This window comes from Dasypus novemcinctus, chromosome 14, assembly GCF_030445035.2.
Source record: "Dasypus novemcinctus isolate mDasNov1 chromosome 14, mDasNov1.1.hap2, whole genome shotgun sequence".
Taxonomy (NCBI): Eukaryota; Metazoa; Chordata; class Mammalia; order Cingulata; family Dasypodidae; genus Dasypus; species Dasypus novemcinctus.
Window position 1 is genome coordinate 43,221,853 of NC_080686.1, and position 25,677 is coordinate 43,247,529.

A 25,677-nucleotide genomic window follows, 5' to 3' on the forward strand; every position below is an offset into this window, starting at 1 on the left:
TTGAATGTCATAAGTCAGTTGGAACAGGGGCTCTTAACCTTTTTTGTTCACAGACCCCTTTGCCAGTCAGGTGAAAGGAATACCACTGAAATTTATTTATGGCATACATTCATAAGCAAAGGAAATGCTTGATTTCAGTTAGAGGTTAGAGAAAATAAAGATAATAAGTTGATTTCTTTTTTTTTTCAATTCAAGCTGACAGACCCTCTAAAATCTTTCCACGGACCCTTGGGGATCCATGGACCCCTGATTAAGAACCCCTGAATTAGAGAACTGCTGTATTCCTATCAGTTAAGGAGATAAGGCAAACTAATTTGATTCCTACAGATAAGTTTCTTTTCTTAATATAATTGCTCTTTTTAATTTTAAGTAATTCTTAATCCTTGTACTTATATTTGAAAAGAATAACATGATACTGATCTTTAAATGACGTCCTGCTGATCTTTAATCAGATCTGTTTGATTATTCTTAAAATAGCATTGTATTGCACTGAGCTGTTCACACCTTTCCTCTCAGTCTCAAAATATGTAATGTTTACAACAAATTAGTATATATTGATTAGGTCTTTTCAAAAGTTACGATATTTGTTTTCCTTGGTTTGGGGGCTTTAAAAAGTAAATAAAGTTTAATATTGTTTTCCATCCAATTACAGGAGTCAGAAATACCGTCAGAGGAGGAATACTGTGACTTTAATAGTAGGCCAAATGAGAACTCTTATTGCTATCAACTTCTTCGACAACTTAATGAACAGAGAAAGAAAGGCATTCTTTGTGATGTCAGCCTCGTGGTAAGCGGAAAAACATTTAAAGCTCATAAGAACATCCTGGTTGCAGGCAGCCGTTTCTTTAAGACTTTATATTGCTTTTCAAACAAAGAAAGCCCTAACCAAAATACTACACATTTAGATATTGCTGCAGTTCAAGGTTTTTCAGTCATCTTGGACTTCTTGTATTCTGGTAACCTGGTGCTCACAAGCCAAAATGCCATTGAAGTGATGTCAGTGGCCAGCTACCTTCAAATGAGTGAAGTTGTTCAAACTTGCCGACATTTCATTAAAGATGCCTTAAATATAAGCATTAAATCAGAAGCTCCAGAGTCTGTAGTCGTGGACTATAATAATAGAAAACCAGTTAATAGAGATGGTCTGTCTTCATCACGGGATCAAAAAATTGCCAGTTTTTGGGCAACACGGAATCTTACTAATTTGGCAAGTAACGTCAGAATTGATAATGATGGTTGCAGTGTCGACGAGGGCCAAATAGAAGAAAACTGCCAAATGAATGATAGTAGTTGGGTCCAGGATGGTTCTCCTGAACCAAATGAAAATGAATCTCAAGGTCAAACAAAGGTGTTTATTTGGAATGATATAGGCTCCCAGGGAATTCAAGAGACTGGCAAAACAAGAAGGAAAAACCAAACTACAAAGAGATTTATATATAATATACCACCTAATAATGAACCAAATTTAGAAGATTGCTCAATGATGCAGCCATCTGTTGCCTATCCAGAAGAAGATTTGCCATTTATTAAGGAAGAACCAGGTAATATTACATTTACAAAGGGTATCTCACTTTTGAAGCTACTTCATTCTAATTCCAGTTAGATATGAGCTTATCTATCTTATATACCTTCGTATATTTTAAGTATATTTTTAATTGAAATTTTAATTATAAAGTACATAATTATGAAAGTAATACACAAGTAGTACTAAGTTTGGATATTTAGAAGAAAGGGGGGAAAATCACTCAAACAGGCACACACTGTTTTTGGTATTTCTTTGTCTTTTTTCTTGGCCTGTGTAAGTGAGTTTCTAAATGTTGTGTTTATATAATGCCTACCATATTTTGCTGTGTAGAAAGTGGACTATACTGCATGTATAAGTCTTTGACTTTTCTGACCTTTAGCTCTGTACTCACTTATTTTACACACAGTGCAGGAAAATATGAAGTCTTTAGTTGTAATATATTACATAATCAGTTCATGTCATTTTGGAACATTTTTGACCCCTAGCTGACGTTCTTCTCAATTTTTTTGTATTTGAATATTTTCAAGTGTTACAGGATTTTACAAATTACAATGGGATTATTCTAATTGATGTACAGCTCCTGTTTTGTTCGCACCACAAATCTTGCAAAAGCCGGAGTATTTTAAGTCTGACTCACTGTCACCCTCATTTTCATTCTTGTTTGCATTAGCTAAGAGAGGGGCCTCTGAGAACTTCAATGTATAGCCAAAGGAATATATACAAGAATATTAGCATATACATTTGTGGTGTGTGGATTTTTTTTTTTTTTAGTTGTGGGGAGGACCATTGAGTGTAACTATATTTGAGTTTTGTGTTTGGTTTACCTTAGTTTAATCAGCCTAGTGGGATTAAAGTTTCCTATGCATGCCCCAGAGTTGCCCTTCACCGCTATCCTGTAATATCTATTGCTTGATTTTGCTTCAGAGGACTGTAACTAATTCAGTATCTGATTTACATGATGGTGATGATCTCTGATAGAGTACTTTCTATTATAACATTGTTTTTAGTTCCCTGAGGGTAGAGTGCCATCATAGTCATCCTGTGAAATGGTTTCACTGACTTTTTAGGTTTGAGTTTAGTTTTCATTGGTAGAAATCAACATGTATGTATAATAAAAACTAGTTGCTAATCTTTTCCATTCCTTCTTTCTTACCAAGTTTTTAGTAATAATACTCTTGAGTAGTTTTTTTTTTTTAAGTATTAAAATGCTAGTGCTTTATTTTGGCTTAATTATTATTAATATGTATTGAGGATCTTGAAGGAGTTTTGAAAAATAGCTACATTGACTTTCTGCTGTTTGAATCAGTCCTGCTTAGTGGTGTCATGGGAATCATAGTGTCTTGTTTTTGTTTTTTTTTAAATACGCAGTTTTCCTTTAAAGAATAAGCAGATCTCTTAGGTAGTACTTGATTTATGGCAAAACTAATCAAGGGCAACCCCGTTCTTAAAATCTATGCCACAGGTAATTTGAGTGATTCAAAGAAAAATACTTAACATTGTACTGCAGTGCATACTTTCAAAAATAACATTTCTAGTGATTATCTTAGCGCACCTGTCTTTGGTGTATCAATGAAATAAGTCTGTTGTGTGGTTGTCCAGTATAATTTCAGTTTTTCTTTTACATCTTATAAGAATAGAATTCCCTTTTATAAGGGTGTGGTATTGTCTTGGTATCTGATAATCTTTGCTTAAACCACAAGATCGAATGTACCAGTGATGTGCAATATTCCCACTGTTAATTTTGGCAACTTTTCATTACCTCTAAAACCAGCTTCATTCTGTGGCAGAAAATGATCTTAGGGGAAAGCGTTATGATTTGTAGATTGATACAGAATAAGGGGTGGCAAATGTTTACCGTAATGGGCCAAATAGTAAAACCATAAGTTCACCTACTCAACTCTGCCATCATTGTGTAAAAACAGCCATCGACAATATGTAAACAGAGGAACATGGGTGTGTTCCAGTAAACCTTTAGTGCCAATACTTGGTATAGAGCAATGGGTCTTACCATGGCTGCACATTAGAATCACTTGGAAACTTTAAAAAAATATGGTGGTTTGGCCTCTCCACCAAGGATTTAGATTTAATTGATCTGAGGTGTGGCCTGGATATTTAAAAAAATAAAAAAAATCACTCCACAGGTGATTCTACTGTGAGCTAAGGTTGAGATCCACTGATAGAGAGGAAAGAACCCAAATTGAATCACATATGAATTTGAAAACCAGTTCTGCCATTTATAATCCAACCGTGATCAGTTTAAGCTAAACTCTTGCTCTTAGTTTCCTCATCTTTAAAATATGGTGCTTGTTTTATAGGGTTATTTTGAATCAAATGATATATAAACACAAGAACTATCATGATTGTCTCACTACCCCTTAAAGACTATTGAGTCTATTTAAGTCAGTTTTCCAAAGCAGTGTACTTTCTACCAAATTGTATTGTGTCTTAATCTCACCTTGACTTTTTGTTTGAATACTTGTGGAGACTATTTTCTAAAGTAGCATATTCCAGTGTAGGATGATTATGATAACTAAGAAGTCAGTTTACATTGATCCAGAATTTGCTTCTCTGTAACTAACTAATTCTGTCTTGAGTTGTACAATATGAGCCTAACCTCTAATTCCTAATTTACCCAGTATTCTTCAAATATTAGACACTTAAAAATCCCTTCTTCTAGTCCAAGTACTGTTTCTCTTTTTTTTTAAGATTTATTTATTATATTTATTTCCCCTTCCCACACCCTGCCCCAATTATCTGTTCTCTGCCATCTATTTGCTGTGTGTTTTTCTTTGTCTGCTTCTGTTGTTGTCAGCAGCACGGGAATCTGTGTTTCTTTCTTGTTGCATCATCTTGTGTCAGCTCTCCTTGTGTGCGGCTCCATTCCTGGGCAGGCTGCACTTTCTTTCACGCTGGGCACCTCTCCTTACGGGGCGCACTCTTTGCGCGTGGGACTCCCTTACACAGGGACACCCCTGCGTGGCAGGGCACTCCTTGCGCGCATCAGCACTGGGCATGATCAGCTCCACTAACCACTGGGCCAAGTCTGCTTCCCAAGTACCATTTCTTCAACCTTGTGAATTCCAAACCCTTTTACCACCTTTTTTTCCCCCACAGTCATAGACATAGTGTAGTTGTTTCACCCTGAAATTTTGGTACAGAGAACAACTCTCCAGGCAAGTTCTGACCAATATAGAACATACTGGACCTGCATTTACTAAGGAATAAGGTCTTTAAGGTCTTGTACTAGTTCATTCATCTAGTAAAGAGAGGATTGTCTCAAATGAAAGCCTTAAAAATAATGACTTAACTAGTAGTTCCCAACATTTTAAAAAATGAGTCCCTCTTCAAAACATTTTTAGGAACCCCACGTCATTGGGTAGATAAAAATTAAATTATAGGAGACAAATAACTAAAGCCTAATTCTTCTACAAAGCATATTCACATATGTTGTCTCATTTAATCAGAACAATTGAGTTAATCCCATTTTTGTTTTCTTGATGAGCAGGGTTGAGATGGAAATAAATCTTTCAGGTCTAGATTTTTATATTATTTATACCAGTTTTTCTATCAAGTTCCCCCCCACCTCCATTGTAAATAGCCATGCTCTGTATGTATGTGTACATTTTATTCATGCATACGTATCTCTTCTTGAACAAAGAATTTGAAATGACTGTTAAGAAAATAAATTAGCAAAATGCAAAGAAATTAGCAAGTAAGTGTGCCGGCCATGAATAATACGGTTGCTCTCATTAAGCTCCTAGATGGCTCTGAACTACTAAGCAGCCTTTCTCAAAAGGAAAAGAAACATACCAATTCTGCAGATTGATAAAACTTTTCCTGGTACTGATTTATGAAAGGAATCCAGAGGGGTTTTTCCTCAAAACCATTTTCTAGTAAATGCAGCAGTAAATTATTTTTTTATCTTTATCTTTGATAAAAGATAATGTAACTCATTGTAGATGATTATGTTTCTTTGAGGGACTATACTTAAGGCCATAAAAGTATTCAGACCTAAAGTGGTTTTTACTTACCGAAGGTCATAATTTTAATCTTTATAGCATTCGTAAATTTTTAAAAATCCTTACAAATAGAGTTCACATCAGGTTTAATCTTTACATTTTCAATTATCCTATGTTGCCTTTGGGGATTTAGGAAACAATTTTGAGAAGACAGTTCAATCAGGTATATCCTAATTAGGCATATGCATATTTATTTAGGAGGTACTGAGGATTGAATCCTTGTACATGGGAAGCAGGTACTCAACCACTTAGCTACACCCACTCAATGTGTATTTTATATATATATATATATATATATTTTTTTTTTTTTCTTAAATGAATCACTATTATTAAAGTAAACTCTTACAGAGTTGGCTATGAACCAGTACTTGGCCCTTCTCTGTTTTGGGTGATAATTAATATTTGGTTTTAGAAGTGTGTTCTAAATGTTCAAATTTTTAAAATTATTATACACTTCTACAGTTTTGAAAATTGGCCGTCTGACTTGAGACCTCCTACTATTTTCATCATGCCAAAAATTTTACTTTAGAAACTTTAAGATAAGTTTAAAAAATCAAACAAACAAAAACCATGGAACTTGGGCTTTGGACTCAGTTCTATACCTTAACTTAGTTTTGAGTCCATCCTAAATAACATTTCTCACAGGAAGGAAGTAAAACTTCTACCTCATAACTCTGAAATCCAAAAAGTTCTAAAAACCAGAAGCTTTTTCTTCATTTTAGCAACAAAACCTGATAAACTGACCTGAACTTATTTGGCAACAAAACCAGCTATATATTTATATTTTTTATAATTTCCTTAAATGTGAATATTCAGGGGAGTGGATGTGGCTCAAGCAGACGCTTGCCGCAACACTTCTGACATGGAATGTCCTGGGTTTGGTTCCTGGCACCTCCTGAAAGAAAAAACAAGCAAAACAAACGAAAAACCAACACAGGGAAGCCGATGTGGCTCAGTGGTTGAACACTGGCTTCCCACATACAAAGTCCCAGGTTCAGTACCCAGCCCCTGGTACCTCAAATAAAAGGGTGAATAGTCATATATTTTGCTGCAAAAATATTGTTTTGGTTACATTGTGCTAACCAGGGTTTGGGATTGTTGCAATATATAGTTTCATTTTTCTAAAAAGTGAAAAAGTTTGCATTCTACAACATTTAACTCCGAGGGTGTCAGATAGCAGGCAACAGATTTATAGACCTGGATTAATTCTCCCTTCCCCCTAGAAGATTCCACATGTTCTATACCTTTGAGGCATCCTCTTAGTGAGTATGTGATGAAAGACGGTACAAGTGAAAATGTGAAATCATTTTTTGTTAGAAACTATTGTAATTAGGTAATAAGTGGTAGTTCGAAGACCTGATACTCATTTTTTTTTAAAAGAAGTGTTCACTAATAGATAATAGTCTATAAAGTATATTTATAGATAAAACTCTGCTTAGTTTTCCTGTCTGCCATATTTGATCCAAGAGATGGCTGTAGTGGTGATTATTGCTTACAAATTAGAACCCTAAGGGGTTAGAATTAGAAGCTCTGTGGCCAGACTAAAGTTAGGAACTGAGGAAGTGAAGCGATATGTGGGTCATTTATAAGAGCATTTTTTGTGAATTTTGCCTCCTTAGTATATTAAGTTGTCCAAGCCCTAAAGTGTCAATCCCTGAGGATTCTTTTTTTAAAGATTTGTTTTTACTTTATTTTAATTATTTATTTTAATTAATCTCCTACCCCTCCCCCAGATGGTTCTCTTGTCTATCTGCTCATTGTTTGCTTGCCTTTCTCCAGGAGGCACCAGAAACCAAACCTGGGACCTCCCACATGGGGGGCAAATGCTAAACAGCCTGAGCCACATCTGCTTCCTCCCCTCCCCCCTTTTTTAAAGATTTATTTTGTTTATATATTTCTCTGCACTGCTTCCTTGATTGCATTTGCTGCATCTGTTTGTTGTGTGCTGGTCTTTTTAGGAAGCACGGGGAACTGAACCTGGGACCTCTCGTGAGGAGGTGGCACCTAATTTTTGAGCCACCTCCTATATTATTAACTGTATTCCATAGTATACATTAGGGTTCACTCTTTTGTACAATTCTATGATTTTTTAAATTTTTATTCTAAGAAAATGTACAACCTAAAATTTTCCTTTCTAACTACTTTCAAAATACCATTCAGTGGTCTTAATTATATTCGCAATGTTGTTACTACCATCCACTAAAAATTTTTCCATCACCCCAACAGAAACTCTGTACCAATTAACCATTAACTCCCCATTCCCTACACCTACCCTAACTCCTGGTAATTCATACTCTGGTTGCTTACAATAGACTTTTATTTTACAGAGACCTTTTGGTTACAGAAAAGTTGTTAGAATGTATAGTTAGTTCCAGTATTCCCACTCACAACCTCTGCACGCACTTCTCTTTTTATTAACATCTTGAATTACTGTAGTATATATTTTACAGTTGATGAACCAGTATTGACGCTTTTAATTATTTTTAATATCAGTGTTACAAGACGCTACAATAAGAAGAAATCCACTTTTTTCCTATATTCCCAGATAAAGCCTGCTGATGAGGATCTTGAGTTTATGTGGCCTTGTGGCTTGTCATTGGTGTCTGGACATCCTACAGCTTTGGGGAACACTTTTGTTTGAGGCTTTGTTTACTATGGTAGTTCGTGAAATATGGCTGAGAACTGCATAAGTATAACCTCAAGTATGACTTTGAGACTCTCTGAAATCTCTTAGCTATAAAAACTTATTTAATATTCCCTTTTATTTTAAAAAAATTATATATCAATGTTAACAGGTTACTCAGTTAACATAAGAAAATCACTACAACAATAAACAATGCTTTATTTCATAGAGTTGTGTTATAACCAGAGATTACTTTTTTGGGGACTTCAAGATCGCTTTCTACATTATAATATACGAGGTAATTTGGTAATGAAATTATTTAAATCTCCAAGAAACTAAGCAACAAGCCAGATAGTGTTGGTATCAGAATTTTTTTAGTCCCTTACCTAGACCTTGTTCTTAATACGGCAGCAGTGGGGTATAAACTTATGTAGTATAATATAAGAAATTTTAAAAATAGAATTATTAGTCTGTCAGAAGGTGGAGTGGGAGGTTCCTAAATGCTCAGAAGAGTTGATGAAAGCTTCATAGAGAAGGTAATATCAGCTGGATTTTGTATTGAGTTTGCCAAGAGAAAGAAGGGCACTTTCTGCACGGTGGCAAGAAATTGGGATAAGGAGGTGAAAGAACAGAAATAGGAGTGTATGCAGAGTTGAGGGTGAGATTGGGATGATAGGTTAGAGGTTAGGGTCAGATTGTGAATAGTTTTGTTTACCATGGTGATAAATTGTGAATTTTATTTTACAGACTGAGGCAGCGAGAGGTTTTAAAGTGGAGATTTGATCTCTTTATATTTGCGTGTAAGCAAAAAAATTGGAGGCATTGTTCATGCATTGGAGTGAGAGGATGCTCTGGGACATTCATTCTGTTATGGGCTTGACTATTCATGACAGAGATAACAGTCCAGCTGGAATAGTGCAAAGAAGAAAGAAACCTAGTCTAAGGGTGGAGCCTAAGACAGAGCAGTTACTTAGAACACTGAGTTTGGGGTTGCAGGGACAACCACTATTTGTGGAGTCTCTAGTCTGCTACGGGAATTGTCCAAGTGCTTTAATACATTTGCTGCTGAATTTACTCTTGATTGAGAGGAGAAAAATCCATTACAGTGAAGGAAGAGAAATCTGCCTTTTTTGGGAAAAGTAAGACTTGATGTTCTCAAACTGTTAGTCTCATCTTATTTTTATTTTACTTTATTTCATTTATGAAAGTAGTTTTTTTTACATAGCGTACAGTTCTTCCAAAGTGTATGGTCAGTGGCTCTTGGTATAATCAGAGTTGTATATTCAACACCACAGTCAATTTTAGAATATTTTCATTGCTCCAAACAAAAAACAAAAAATTGTTAAAATTGATGAAAAAAAATTACAGTATTACTGTTAACTATAGTCAGTTTTGCATTAGTTATATATTTTTTTCAATAGTCCACCCTATTAACATCTTGTAATAGGACAATATTTGTTATAGTTCTTTTTTTTTTTTTAAAGATTTATTTTACTTATTTATTTTCTCTCCCCTTCCCCCCACCCACCCCGGTTGTCTGTTCTCTGTGTCTATTTGCTGCAACTTATTCGTCCGCTTCTATTGTCAGCGGCATGGGAATCTGTGTTTCTTTTTGTTGCATCATCTTGCTGTGTCAGCTCTCCGTGTGGGCTGTGCCATTCCTAGGCAGGCTGCACTTTCTTTCATGCTGGGCGGCTCTCCTTACAGGGCACGGTCCTTGCGCGTGGGGTTCCCCTACATGGGGACACCCCTGCATGGCAGGGCACTCCTTGCGCGCATCAGCACTGCACATGGGCCAGCTCCACACGGGTCAAGGAGGCCCGGGGTTTGAACCACGGACCTCCCATGTAGTAGGCTGGGCCAAGTCCGCTTCCCTGTTACAGTTCTTAAAAGAACATTCTTACATTTGTAGTATCAATCACAGTCATTATCCACAACAGGGTTCATTGTTATGCAGTAGTGTTTCATCCTTTAGCTTTCCTTCTAGTGATATACACGACCTTAAACTTGCCTTTTCAACTATACAACCACACACACAATTCAGTGCTGTTAATTACATTCACAGTAATGTGTTCCAGTCACCTCTATCCATTTTCATTCACTATTAACCTACACAAATTAAGCATCAGCTTCGCATTCTCTACTTTTGTTCTATTTCCTACTAACCTGAATTCTAGATATTAAGTCCATATGTTTGCTCATATAATTAGTTCACAATAGTGAGATCATACAATACTTGTCCTTTTGTGCTTGGCTTATTTCACTGAATATAATGTCTTCCAGGTTCATCCATGTTGTAACATGTATTCAGGACTTGAGTTTTCTTACAGCTGAATAATACTCTCTTGTATGTATATACCACATTTTGTTTATCCGTTTATCACTTGATGGACACATGTTTTTTTTTCCGTCTGTTGGCAATTGTGAATATTGCTTTTAAGAACATTGGTATGCATATGTCTGTTTGCATCCCTGCTTTCGTTTCTTTGAAGTATATAACTAAAAGTGGAATTGCTGGATTATAGAGGAAATCTATACTTAGTTTCCTGAGGAACTGCCAAACTTCCTTCCACAATGGTTGGACCATTTTATATTCCCGCTAGCAGTGAACAAGTGTTCTTCTTTCTCTACAACCTTTCCAGCACCTGTAGTTTTGTGAGTTTTTTTTTTTCTTTTTTTTAAATAGTGGCCAGTATAGTAGGTATTATAAAGGATATCTCATTGTGGTTTTATTTGCATTTCTCTAATAGCTAGTGACGTTGAGCATCTTTTCATGTGCTTTTTAACTATTTATCTTCTTTGGAAAAATCTTCATGTCTTTTGCCTATTTTTAAATTGGTTTGCTTGTGTGCTTGTCTTTTATTGTTTTATTGTTTCTTATCAGATATGTGGTTTTCAAATCTTCTCCCATTGAGTAGACTGTCTTTTCACCTTCTTGACAAAGTCTTTTGGAGCCCCAAAGTATTTATTTTTAAGGAGCTCTTATTACCTTTTTTTTTTTTTCTTTCTATTGCTTGTGCTTTGGGTCTAAGGCCTGAGAATCCTTAGCCTACCACAAGGTCTTTGAAAGTACTTCCCTACATTTTCTTCTAAGAGTTTTATAGTCCCTAGTGCATACATTTAGGTCTCTGGTCCATTTTGAGTTAGTTTTTATATAAGGTATGAGATAAGGTTTTTCTTTCTTTGGAAGTTCATTTCTCCCAGCACCATTTGTTAAAGAGACTGTTCTGTCCCAATTGAGTGGACTTGGCGGCCTTGTCAAAAACCAATTGAGGAATTGGATGTGGCTCAAGCAGTTGAGCGCCTGCTTCCCACATGGGAGGTCCCCAGTTTGGTCCTTGGTACCTCCTGAAAACAAAAAACAACAAGCAAACAGGAAAAAAACAACTCAAGAGCCAGCGTGGCTCAGTGGTTGAGCACTGTCTTTCCCACATATGAGGCCCCAGGTTCAATTCCCGGCCCTAATACTTAAAAAAAAAAAAAAAAAAAAAATCTGTTGCCCATAAACATGCAGGCCTATTTCTGAACTCTAAATTTGATTACATTGTTGAATATGTCTTCACCAGTACTGTGCTGTTTTGACCACTGTAGCTTTTTATTATGCTTTAAAGTTGGAAGTGTGAGTCCTCCAACTTCATTCTTCTTCTTGAAGATGTTTTTGGCTATTCAGGGACTCTTTTCCTTCCAAATAAGTTTGATAATTGGCTTTTCCTTTTCTGCAAAGTAGGCTGTTGGAATTTTGATTGGGATTGTGTTGAAATGTTCATTAATTTGGGTAGAGTTGACATCTTAATATTTAGTCGTCCAATCCATGAATGCAGAATGTCCTTCCATTTGTTTAGGTCATCTTTGATTTCTTTTAGCAATGCTTTGTAATTTCATGAGTACAGATCTTTTACTTCCTTGGTTAGTCTATTTCTAGACATTAGATTTTTTTAGTTGCTATTGTAAATGGAATTTTTTTATTTCTTCCTCAAATTGCCTATTACTCTTGTGTAAAACACTACTGATTTTTTTTCCCCACTACTGATTTTTGTGTGTTATAAATATAGGATCATGTCATCTTCAAATAGTGAAAGTTTTCTTCTTTTCTAATTTGGATGCCTTTTATTTCTTTTTCTTGCCTAATTGCTCTAGCTAGAACTTCTAGGCACAATGTTGAATAATAGTGGTGACAGTGGGCATCCTTGTCTTCTTCCTGAACTTGGAATGCTTTCAACCTTTCACCATTGAGTATGTGTTGGCTGTAGGTTTTTCTTTGAGAAGATCAACAAAATCAACAAAGCCTTTGTTAGACTGAAGGGAAAAAAAGAGAAGATGAGAATAAATAAAATAATATCTCATATCTTTTCAAGGATATTTGTGTTTTAATGAAATCTGAATTAGTCTCTGCTTCATGGTTGGAATTTTGAGAACCAGAAGCAAATAGTCTAAGAGACCTTCTTCCCAACCTGGTCTTCATTTAGCACCCATTGGCAGGTTCTATACTACTCACTTCCCAGAAAGGTTTGCTAGCCTACTATGGCCCAAAGGTAAGCATGTTATGACCGCAAGCACCAAGATAAAACCCCACCTAATGTACTACCTTGTTTTTATGTCATATTTGATAACATAGTGTTTATTTACTAACATTACTATTTCTCATAGTAACTTTGAAGTAGGTAAATAATGTTACTATCTTCCATGTGAAGACAATAAAGTTACAATTTTTATAGATGATTTTTGGTAGAGAGTGAGGTGTTTATCAGTCTTTTTAAAACCATTTCATTTTCTTTCCATTGCTTGTTAAATCACATTTTTCTTAACCCATGATGAATAATTCTTTTTTTAAAAATGCTTTGTGTGGTTACTCACAAATAGAAAAAATGACTTCTAAGGAAGAGGTTGCTTTAAACATAGAAAAAATGTATTACTGTGGAGAACAATGATAGCTGATGCCTTGGTGTACCCTTAGAGTTTAGAGATGGTTTTATTAATAAATAAAAGGGTGATAAAGTGAAGACTGGTTTAGCACAGAATATAGTTAAGGTTTATTAATAAATATGTTGCAAAAATTAAGATACTATGTACTAAAGAATTTTACTTAATGCTGAAATTATAAAATCTTTTTGACTGTCTACTGGAGAAATATATTCATAAAAATAGAAATTGTACTTTAAACTTTGATCAGTTGAATGATATTACATATACATATACTTATTGTCATTCAGAAAAACAGCTGTTTTGTGAAACTAACACTTTAATAGCTCTTCAAAAAGATCCTGTGTTTGCAAAGAGATGCTAGTCCTTTTTGCTAAATTTAAGTGAAATGGAAGATTTTCATAGAAAGGTCATGAATGCCACAGAGAAATATAATAGAGTTTATTTTTTAATCCTGTAATTTTAGAGAAAAAAATGATGACCAAGTGTTACTGGTCATGTTTCCTAAAGAAACATTTTTGTGTCAGATGAATGGTTGGTTGGTTGGTTGGTTGGTTGATTTCTATCCCATTCACACCAATGTAATTGATAAAAAATGAATTAAGTGTTGTGGCTGGTTTCTAATAATGTACAGCAGTGATATAATATGGATTCATATGGTGAGCATACTCATGTAAGTTTATTGTCAACCTGGAATAACTGTCCTTTTTGAGATTTGTTTTACTATCAAAAACCAAGTAATCCCTTTCAAAAGAGAAATAATTTAAAATCTGCAGCATGGGTATGATTTTGTTTCTGTGAGGAACTATTGTAGACAGGAAGAAAATGTTTACCATCTATGTTTTTAGCTGTGGTTTTCCGTACTTAGTGTCCACATAGGACTAAAGATCACAAAATCATAAATTCTAATACTTTATGGGTGTCGTAGGAGACAGGAAATGACTAGCTGAGAAGGCATTCAAATCACTATAGATTGTTACGTAAATAGAAATACCCTTTATTTTCAAAGTCAGCTGGAAGAAATTATTGAAAGATGTACCCTCTGAACATCCTGTATACTTTGTTTTGTTTTGTTTGTTTATGGATGTTAATGTATGAACCTTATACTTTAGAATAATGATTTTTTAAAAGAAAAAGATTGGAAGCCCAGTAAAGTTGTCTGGATACTGCTTTAAATTTTATTTTTTGATTATTGAGACACATTTAACTTTTAATTTATTTAACTGTTTACTTGCTGGGAAAACAAGCAAGTAAATTTCAGTTAATTTATGGACAGGCTTTAGACCAACAAATTAAGAAATTATTCTTCAGATACAGTTTATTAAAAACTACACTTTGCTCAGTAATGCAGATTGCAAAGGGGCAGAATATTCAAGCAGAAATACAAGTTGATGCTTTTATTGAGTGGGAGATTATACATAAGATTATGCTTTAGAAATATCTTTCTAGCAAAATTGTAGAAAATGAAGAGGTGGGAGCATTGTATTTTGGAGACAGGGAGAACAAGGAAGCTGTTTAAGCAATCCACTAATCGGGGGAGACTAATGAATTAATGTCCAACTAATTTGGACTAATGCCCGAATTAAGGCAGTGGTGAAATGGAAAGAGTGGAACAATTTCAAAGGAAATTTACGTATTGGAACCAAAAGTATTTATCTTATTAGTATGCCTCTTTTATGCTGCCTGTCCACATCATTTCCATATCAAGATCTGCTCTCAGGAACTACTTCTGAAGTACTGTTCTAGTTTTAATTGATCTTTTCCACTTCTGAACCAATACAGAAATGGTAATCTGTTTTACACCGCTAGCACTTAACAGTTAGTGCTAGCAGTAGCAAGTAGTACAGGTGCTAGACAGCATACTGTAGCACTTGGCTTATATTATCTAATTAAATGCCTATATCAGATCCTAATACAGGTGACCCTAACCCCACTAATACTGATACTGTTTTGTGTATTGTTCTGGTGGTTGAGAACCAGATCTTAGGCTTCTGGGCCTTGTGATGTTGAGCACACAGTAGATATCCAATACTTAAAGATAACCTTTCTAGTTAGTTAATTCCAAGAAGGAAGAGGTGTTTGGGATGATGGTTTGTAAATAATAGATTATTGTATATTTCCTTTTCAGATTTGGATGGCGCTCTACTCTCAGGGCCAGATTGTGATAGGAATGTGAATGCAAATTTATTGGCTGAAGCTGGCTCCGGTCAAGATGGAGGTGACGCTGGTATGTATAGTAGGATTTTTAGCAAGAGTATATTTAAGAGAATTTGAAGATTGGAAAATTTATGTGTACAAGCTTCAGTTTCTTGGCCCTAGAGAAAGTATTATATGTAAGTACTTTCAGACTATGGTAGCTGTGTTTATGAGAGACTTTGAAGCTTGGTAAATACAAATGGATAGATTTTTCTGGTTTTCTGGTTTTGTTTGTTTGGTCGGGTCATTTATTTAGATTTTTAAAAATCTCTTTAATTATCAAATTAAGTAACTAGAACATGGATTTCTGCCAGTATATTGATGGAATGGGAATTGGTTGGTTAATGTATTTAATTAGCTTGATAGAAAAGAACTGTATGATTGTGGGTTTCTTTGTTGTTGTTGTTGTTGTTTTTTAACGGAGGTACTGAGGATTGAACCCAGGACTTCATTATACATGTGAAGCATGCAGACAATCACTTGAGGGACAGAATCCCTCAATACCCTATTAAGAATCTGCGTAGAAAAAGGAATTTATGTACATAACATTTTCAAAACCCTATTTCTGAAAACATACCGTTTACGGCAATATTAGAAAATATTAATTTGTTCTAAATATTTATATCAGCTGTACTTTGGAAGAAGCTTGCTGTGCATAAAGACAAAGAATTCATGACCTTATGGAATATTTTTTAAAGACTTATTTTTTATTTCTCCCTTCCGCCGTCATTGTTAGCACTCACTGTGTGCTCTCTGTGTCTGTCTGTCATGTGTTCATCCCCTTTTTAGGAGGTGCTGGGAACCAAACCCAGGACCTCCCATGTGGGAGGGAGGCACCCAGTGGCTTGAGTCACCTCTCTTCCCACTTGTTATCTCTCTCATTGTGTTTCCTCTTTGTGTCTCTTCGTTACATCATTTCGTTGTGCCATCTTGTTGAATGAGCTTGCTGCACCAGCCTGTCATGTCAGCTCACTGTCTTGCTCATCTTCTTTAGGAGGCGCTGGGAATCGAACCTGGGACCTCCCATGTGGTGGTAGTTGGGCGCCCAACTGCTTGAGCCACATCCGCTTCCCTCCACTATGAACCTTTGCAACTGAGATCAGTCTTTTATTATTACTTTGACTAGAAAATCATTGCATTCTTCCTTAGTTTGCCGTTATAGAGTAATGTTCCCAAAAGGGTTGGATGATAAAGCACAAATTTTGAAGTAGATCAATAACCCAAAGTTTATTAAATTACCAAGGCAATAAATAATCTGCATTCTAGCTATTTTTATAATTCCTGTAAGTAATCTGTACTAGTTTTAAGAATTGGAGACATGAAAGAAATTTGGGGCCAGACTTTCTTAATTTGAATTTTCATTAATATATTTTAGTAAATGTCTGTTGTTGGCTGTTCTCAAGGATGATTTTATACACACACACCTTTACTATAGTTTATCTAGAGAAATGTGGAATTCTCGTGGAAATAAAATCTCTTAATTCTAAATTTGGATCATCAGTTCATAAATTTATTCTGTTCCACAACCTGCAGAAACTCTGCATTTCATTCAAAGTAGTGAATGACAGACACTGTCTGTCTATATTGAGAATAGTCTTTAAGAAGGCAATAATGGTAGCAAGGGAAAAAGTTGCTATTGAAAATAATCCAGAGGCAAAAGTTGATGGTCCATTGGGTGGTAATAACTGGAGTATTCTGGTTTAATTTGTATTGCCAAAGGATTTCTGGATCCAAGGAATTACATACAAATTCAAGATGGAATTAAATCCAGAGATGGTAATGCCTAACCTAGCTAGGCTGAAGACCCTCAGGTACAAATTCCCTAAGGGACATCCACTATTCTATTTTGATTTGTGGCGTTTTATTTAAGGATGAAGTTAGAAACAAGAAAGAAGTTTTGATGAAACCCAAAAGGGGATTCAGTTACCTTGCCCCAGTGTGTCTGCAACAACAAATAAATAAAAGAACTTTACATTAATGATTTCTCTGCATTTCTATTCTTTTTCCTTAATCTGTTTTCATAAACAAATAAGTTTTAAGTTTACATGATTGTCTTGGGTACAAGAAGACTATCTCATTCTACAGCTGGGCTTCGTGGTGATAAAAACCTCAAGTGTAACAGTAGTTGAATAGCAGCAATTTGGGAAGAGGTCAGTTTTTAATATGTTTGAAACCCAGTATTTAAGAGGGGTAGGAAGTTTTATATGGCCTCTACCCACAACTAAGTAGCATTACTTTGGGTTTTTTTACTGAAATTTTTCCTATTGCTGAATATTTGAAACTTTAAATAGTCGTTTTCTATTTAAGATGCTTGCTAATCAGAATATTATCGTGATAAAGTATGGAGATGCCTCAGTTTGACTAAAACTGTAGATTTTTTATTTAACTATCTCATATTAAAGGGAACAGATGTAGCGCAAGTGGTTAAGTACCCACTTCCTATATATGAGGTCCTAGGTTCAATCTCTGGTACCTCCTAAAAACAAAAACAGCTCTGTTGGGGAGCAGATGTAGCTCATTGGTTGAGTGCCTGCTTCCCATGTGTGAGGTCTTGGGTTCAATTCCCAGTACCTCCTGAAAAATATGTGTATATATATTTTTATATTAAGCTGTTCTATCATAATGCTCACAGGATATAAATATTTAAACTTTTGTTTATTGGTACTAAGAGACAGGTCTTTATTACCATCACTTTTTCAAAATGACTTTTCAATTTTCTTAGGTACTTCACATGATTTCAGGTATGGTTTGATGCCTGGCCCTTCAAGTGATTTCAAGTATGGATTAATACCAGGTACTTCAAATGATTTCAAGTATGGATTGATACCAGGTGCTTCAAATGATTTCAAATATGGAATATTGCCAAAACAAGAAACTTGGGAAAATGGTAAGTATTAATCAACTAATCATTTATAGAATTCTTAAATTATTTTTGAAGATGAAAAAGCTTTCCTATTTTGGCTTAAAATAATCAGATAGTAATAGCCCTATATCAATTGTTGTTCACAGGGTTAGAAATAGAAGCTAAAGATAAGTTTGATAGGTTTTGTGTTTAATATAGTAAGTAATAAGGGTTTTGTTTTTGTTTTTTTAATTCTCAAAGGGGAATCATCACTAATCATGAACAAGTTAAAATGTCCTCACTGTAGCTATGTAGCCAAATACAGACGAACACTAAAAAGGCATATGCTCATTCATTCGGGAGTGAGATCATTTAGCTGTGATATTTGTGGAAAGCTGTTTACTCGAAGAGAACATGTTAAGAGACATTCCCTGGTAAGTAACTTTAAATATAACTGATTCCATATATAAAGTCCATGAAGTTTATAAGTTCAAAAAGTTTAAGGCAAACTCTGTTTCTTGCCAATTTAAAGGTTGACTATTAAAGAAATTGCTTGAAACAAAGAATGTGACTTATGAAGAAAATAATGGTATATTCATTCATTGTTAAATGGGTGGTTCACATGCATTATATGTCTATACTCTCCTTACATTGGATTTTTCCCTCCTTCAATTAGGTGCATAAAAAGGATAAAAAATACAAATGTATGGTGTGTAAGAAGATCTTCATGTTAGCAGCCAGTGTTGGAATAAGACATGGATCTCGGCGCTATGGTGTTTGTGTAGAATGTGCAGATAAATCACAGCCAGGAGGGAAAGAAGGTGTAGATCAGGGACAGGATACAGATTTCCCTCGGGAAGAAGAATATGAGGAGAATGAAGTGGGTGAAGCTGATGAAGAGCTGGGTGATGATGGAGAAGATCAGAATGATCCATCTCGATGGGATGAATCAGGAGAAGTTTGTATGTCTGTAGATGATTAACTGACCTACTCTACTCCTCAAGGATGCTGCATTTGGACATATGAATGGACAATTTGAATTGTTGAACTTGAAGGCTTGCAAAATATGGTACATGCTGGATGGTAGTTATGTTGCTGTGAAAACTGTAGGGTCAAAGCCTTATAGCAAAAAAAAATTTTTTTATATTTGCACAGGACTGTACAGCAAACAACCTTGTGGTTGGATTACATGAAGTCCCCACACCTTCAGTCAGTTATCAAAGTAAAAATATTTTTTATTTATAGGATATACAGTAACTATTTGGGTCTTATGAAAATATAGAACTTATCCTTGTAGAACTTATCTTCATGTGTCACTTAAACATGAATGAAGAAAATCCATTTATGGGAATACAGTGACAGCTGACCCAGTCACTCTGTCCATCAAACCACTCAGGCTAGTTTGTACTAGTAGAGTTTTGTTTCTATTTTTATTTTTATTATTATTATTTTTTAATACAGATTTTCAGTGAGGGGCTTTTTCAACCCCATTGGTTCTACTTTCTTGTATTTCCATTTTAATTTGCTCCATAACTTAAACCAAGTCTCTTTTCTAGTCTTAGGTATTATTTCTCAATTTTGTGCTAATGGGCATGTTTATAAGAACTGGAGAGGTAATTTATTGGAATGAACTAACTGACTTCCTCCATTCCCCTTTCCTTTTTGACATGAATTTTACTACTTCACAATTGTAGAATGATGTTGCAAAGTTACCGTGGTGAAGTTGACAAATACCACTAAAATGATTATGATTTAGACGTAACTTTTTCCTGCTGCTTTAATCTGATAAATGGTTACTATATGACGTTTTCTGACATGGCATTTGGGTTTGGGTATCTGTTACTTTGGCACTATTCTTGTTAGCCTCTTCTTAATTTTGCCAGTGTACTATACCTCGGTCCTATTTGAAAGACAGGAATCTAATTGAAAGAAAAAATACAGAAACAATAAGTAAAATGATTTGTTTTATAATTTATCCTCCATGTCCAGTTTGGTTAGCTTGTTATGCAATATAAGTGAAATATCAGGTTTTTACTCCTGTGCCCTTATTATCATTAAAATTAACACAAAAATTGCATTCTCTTTTGTTTCATACTTACCGGGATATTGAGTGTTTTGAAATTATGATAATTTAATTTTAAATTTCTTTAAGTTACCACACTTTGATATACAGTCTATCTAGTAGTAACTAGGATTCAACAGTCTGCAAAAATCTTACAAATAAAATATTGAGAGGCTTTATAACTTATTGTTCTGTTAACTAATTTCTTCAGGGAACAAAGAATGAAATTGTCAGATTTATCCAGCCCGGTGGCAAATGAATTAGCTGCTGGTGATCATTGAACTCACAGCAACATTTCACGTAATATTAACGTGCACAGCATTTATCAGGAGCATATTGTATATTATATAAGACTGAAGGATGTCACATTTTCAATTTTCTTTTAAATAAGAATTGAGTATATTTTCCTATTTTATATCAGGTAGCTAAATTATACTAGTAGTGTGGAAAAATTGCAAAATATGCTTTGACAGACATCCTTTTGGTGCTTACCTGATCGAAGTTGACAACCTTTATCATTGTCTCTTATTTTAATAGAATAAATGTTTGATGTTAAACATTGATTTTCTGCTTGGATAAATCAAAGATAAATTACAGTTATATGGTTAATAGATCCATCTTTTGTCTTCTAAACTTTATTGTAGTTTCTACATAACTATAAACCTGACAGATGACAGTTTTGGTTTGATTTCTGTTTAAAACTGAAGAACACATCTTATTTTCAGTGTTCTAGAGAAATGAATAAAATGTAATTCTGGTGGGGTCCAAGGTAGAAATTAGTTGGGCAGAGATGCTATGAAAAAGTATTTTAAACGTAAATTGTTCTGCTATGTGAATATGTAAGTATAGTAAAAAGATTTCTTTCATCCCATTTATCCCCCTCCTTTAAAATAAACCATAGTTTACAATTGGTAGATCTGTCTATATATAAATATATATTAAAGAGAAAGATATATATCTGAAAAATCACTTAAATCTGCTTTATTAGACTACAGTTCACTTACTGCATAGAAACTGGACTTGGCTTTACATTCTTAATGTTACTTTCCATCAAGATAAGAACTGATTTTTCTTTTACTACTTAAATCATTTATGTATATCTGGTAAATTATGACCAAATTTTTGTTAGGTTGCATACAGTAAATTGAAATATACACTTGGTACACTACAGGATTGTTGTGCTTTTGTTTTGGTTTTAGTTGGAAATAAGGTTTGATATAGATGGCTTGTTACTGTTAATTTAAAATATTCTATAATTGTCTTTTACCTTTTATGTTGTGTTGTGACAGATTTGGCTATATTTTTAGTCAACTGAAATATACTTTAAAAGTTTGTTTTTAGAAGGTAATCCAAAGGAAAAATGTTTATACTCTTAAATATATTAGCCTCAGCCTATATAAAAATTTCTTCTTTAAAGTAAACATTTTACCAGAAACAGAATTGACAGATTTTTCTACTTGACTGTCTAACTTATTTTGTTGCATGATCTTGAGGGGACTACCTTTTCCCTTTTGGATCTTTTTTAAAAAATAGTTTTAGCATAAAGGTATACTACTGGACATTTCTAATTTTTAAGTATATTCTTTTTCTGACTTACAGTACAATTTCAGGAAGTTGACAAATAAACTGAGAACTTTTGATTGGCCTCAGAGAGGTACCAATGGAATACTCATAATTTTGTCCGTGGAGTCCTGGAAGAATTATGTGCTACACATGTGCTGGATTTTCCTCCTTTAACTTACATGTTTTGTTAAGTGAAAAATATTTTAGAGCTTTTAATTTTAAAAAAGAGTGTAAACTGTTTTTCATATTCACACTGCAGTAACAGACCCTCTCATATAAATCAAGATCATGTATTAAGATTCTCAGAGAGAGTTACTTCCTTATGGTCCGCTCTTTGTCACAGTTATTGGCCCTCATTTTCGTATTCACTAGGTGTTTTGCTAAATTTTTAGCACCATAGCAATTTAAAGCTAAAAAGTAAAAAAAACAAAAAACATTGTAGAAAGGGGAAACTGAACAGTAATTAGTAGCTTTGAAACTTTGGGGAAAAGCACTAGCTGATTAGGTGGAACCATCCTGATGAAGTTTAACACAAAGTGCTTAGAACACTGTCTGGTACAAGTGAGTGCACAATACTTCTTAGATGCTAAATAAGGTGATATGAACCAAGAGGGGGAAAAAAGATGATAAAAGGTAAAAGGAGGGAGAAAACAGGATAAAAAAGAATTAGACCTTGGAAACTTAGAATTAATTGATACTGTTTAAAAGGTAAAGATGACTGGAGTATGGGGTAAAGTGTGATGGAAAATGAACTTTTTAAAAATCTTAAATTTTAAAATAATGATTCTAAACGATACTGTGTTTTTGAGTGCCTACACACACCATTGCGCTTTATGTGATGTTATGTTATCCCCTATTTTGTAGGTGCTATTGTCTCATTTTATAGATGAGGAAAGACTCAGAGAAATTCAGAAACTTGACTGATTTAAGCCACTAAGTGGTAGAGCTGGGATTTTTTAGGTCTTCTGAAGCCTGTGCTCTTTCCATGGGGGTCTATTGCTGCCTCATTTTACTCTTTCGTAGAATTTCAGCTCTTTAAAGGCATCTACAGAAACATGTTTTCCCTATGAAACTATGTTAGGAATTTCGGTGCTTAATCCACCTCCAAATAAGTATCCTTACTAGTCTTTCCTCCTAGTAAAGCAGTTGTTTTGTCACTTGACTATAACAAGGTACCCAGACTCAGTGTAGCACACACTATTAATCAGCTGTGGCATTTTCTTTGCTTAAAGGATGACTTAACTGAAGAACAAGATATGGACCCCAATTTTTGTCTGTGCCGTTCAGTCACCCAGATCCTTAAACTTAACTATGGTACATAAATATATGTGCTTAGAACTAGCAGGTGTTTTTATTAGTCATTTTTAGGATTTAAAATGGAAAGTTTTTTTCCTGCTGCATCCTGACTTTAAGTGAAGTTGAACAATTCTAGGTAATTTGAAATGTGTTAGGGACAAGCACACTTTAAAGGATGGTTTCTAGCCCTGAATTTTATGATATTGGGTACTTAAATTTGGAGTACACTGGCTGTTGAGGAACAAAATTTTGGGTTGAGGAGAGGGATGGTTGAGGCCATTATGAAATGGGAGAATCAGCATTTTTAAACACTGTAAACATAAACGAACACTTTCTTCTGCCTGCTGTTTGTAAAAGCTCTTTGGGGAAGATCTTTTACAAAGACCAATTTTTTAAAAATGTACTTTACCTACCTAGTGTAAGTGTCCTAAGACATGTATGTAAACTTCCAAAACTGTTTTGTCTGTGTATTTAGAAAATACACAAGTATCTTTATCAAACCTAAAAATATAAACTTGTGAGCACTAAACTGTTTCTGGCTTTGTGAATTTTATTGACTCTTGACATTTAATTCAAATTCTTTGCATTTCAAGTAAGTGTACTAATTTATACTATTTGGGTAGGGGGAATACTTTTGTAAATTTTGACTTATGTGTAATTCATATATCTTTGTATATAAGATTTACAAGTTTGAAGTATACAGTATTATAAGGGTTTTTTAATTTGTTTATGTATTTGTATATGAAAGTGCATAAGTGACTACCTCCTAGTAATCCTTCGAGCTGCTTTAATTAATAGTAATGATTTGTAATCAGTACATCCTTTATCTTGCATCTTTAATTTTAAGATTTTTACAGGCTTTGGAAAACATTAAGTAATTCCCCCATAATTTATACTTGTGCATAACCTTGGGGAAATGGGTCAAAAGTAAAGGTAAGATGTTTTCTCCTGGAATTTCTGTATATTAGTGAATTGATGGATTTTAAGTAAATATTTAGTATTGTCAATTTCTAGTCTTTGAACTTTATATTTAACAATAAAGAAAGAACATATCTAGATGGTTTTTAGGGTTTTTGTTGTTTTAAATTAGTAATAGTAATGAACACAGGAAATCAGAAAATGAAGATTCAGGCTTGACTATAGAAGAGGTTTGAATTAGTATGGAGAAGGGCAAAGGTAGGAGATAGGGCCTGCATAGGATATAATGCCTAGTATCTTTAAATAGGTAAAAAATACTGTCATGGCAGAAGATTTTTATATCTCATATAGGTCCAAGACGATAGAATTAGGACCAGTTTGCTCAAGATTAAAAAGCAGTTTTTAATGACTATCCAAAGATTAATTGGAGTTCCTTCAGAAAAGACTGGAATATCTTACCACTGGAGAAGTTCAACATAAAGTGAAAGATTACCTTACAACAATTTTGGCTAAGAGAGTACTGACCAAACTTCTATTTCATAGTGTTGTTTGTTTAAAAAATATTTTAAGACTATCATCATTACAAACTTTGTATTTTGCTTACTAAGTATTTTAATAAAATGTTGTATGTAGTCATAGTTCATGAAAGATATTTTAACACCAAAAAGGACATAATTGAAAGCTACAAGTCGGGTTTAGTTTTAAGGGAAAACTTAGAACTTGCTTCTTTTTCACTGCAAATCGTTACCACAGACCAGCATTTGGGATCTGGCATAGGAAATAGAATTATTGGTTCTTTGATTAAACTAAGAAAATTAAAGGTCTTTCAGATCTTGGTTTACAGGCTATCTTTCTGAAGTTTCAACTAAAGAAATGAAGAAAAAATGAACTACAGGAAATCTATGCAGTTAATTAATGTGAAGGAAAAATAAGTTCCATAGCTGCACTGTGCCTTAACTGCTTTTATTACTACCTCAGTGTCAGGCAGATTTATTTATCGTTTTTCCAAGACATCCAATCTACGTTAGGCAATAAGATAATGATTATCTTCCAAGCATAATTGGAAAGGTATGTTTTAGACTCTTAGTGAAAGATACTCATAAGATGTTCTAGCTTCTTGGCACATGTTCCAACAGTTGGTCAGAAAAGGATACATAAAACGATTTCAACATAATCAAATTTTTAGGTTGGTAGAGTGTTATCTGAATGAGGAGTGAGACCCAGAGAAGTTAACGCCAGTAACTTTGGCAGTGAATTTTAGGACCAGGGTTCCTTCTACTTCATTATTATTTTCCCTGTATCAAACTGTCATTCGTTATTTTTTTCTAGCAGACTCTTAAATTGCTTAAGCTGTGGGAAAACTTTGAAATTAGAGACTCTGTAGTATATGCAGACAGTGCCTAGCTATACAAAGTCAATGTTCAAAAACTACTTAATGAGTAACTAAAGACGTTAGCATTTCTCTTGAAAGGATTTTGTGTTCTAGGATCTCAAGCATGTATCAAGCTAATTTTGTTGAGAGAGTAGTTTTATGTTGCCAAGCATAAGCACACTGAGCCATTGGCTTTCTTTGCCCCAGGACACACACTCTTAGGTGACCATATTTTAAGGTGTAATGACCAATTTCCATGACCCCAAATTGTTAGTGTTAGCCATTTGCTGCAAAATATTTGTTTACAAATGATGGGCTGCTGTAGCCACCACTAACATTTA

At 34.4% G+C, this 25,677-nt stretch overlaps 1 protein-coding gene across 2 annotated transcripts in view; it reads left to right on the forward strand.

The window, feature by feature from the left end:
• The window catches only part of ZBTB10 (zinc finger and BTB domain containing 10), a 34,365-nt gene extending 10,790 nt beyond the window's left edge, over positions 1-23,575 (forward strand). The window contains exons 2-6 of one of the 2 annotated variants that reach the window (XM_004479101.3): positions 653-1,541; positions 15,216-15,314; positions 18,006-18,170; positions 18,387-18,559; positions 18,802-23,575. In XM_004479101.3, the coding sequence (XP_004479158.2) occupies positions 653-1,541; positions 15,216-15,314; positions 18,006-18,170; positions 18,387-18,559; positions 18,802-19,107 (1,632 nt within the window). In that variant the 3' untranslated portion in view covers positions 19,108-23,575. The remainder of the gene's footprint in view (positions 1-652; positions 1,542-15,215; positions 15,315-18,005; positions 18,171-18,386; positions 18,560-18,801) is intronic. The other variant, XM_058275673.2, reaches the window with a different exon arrangement.
• The last annotated feature ends 2,102 nt before the right edge of the window (positions 23,576-25,677 follow it).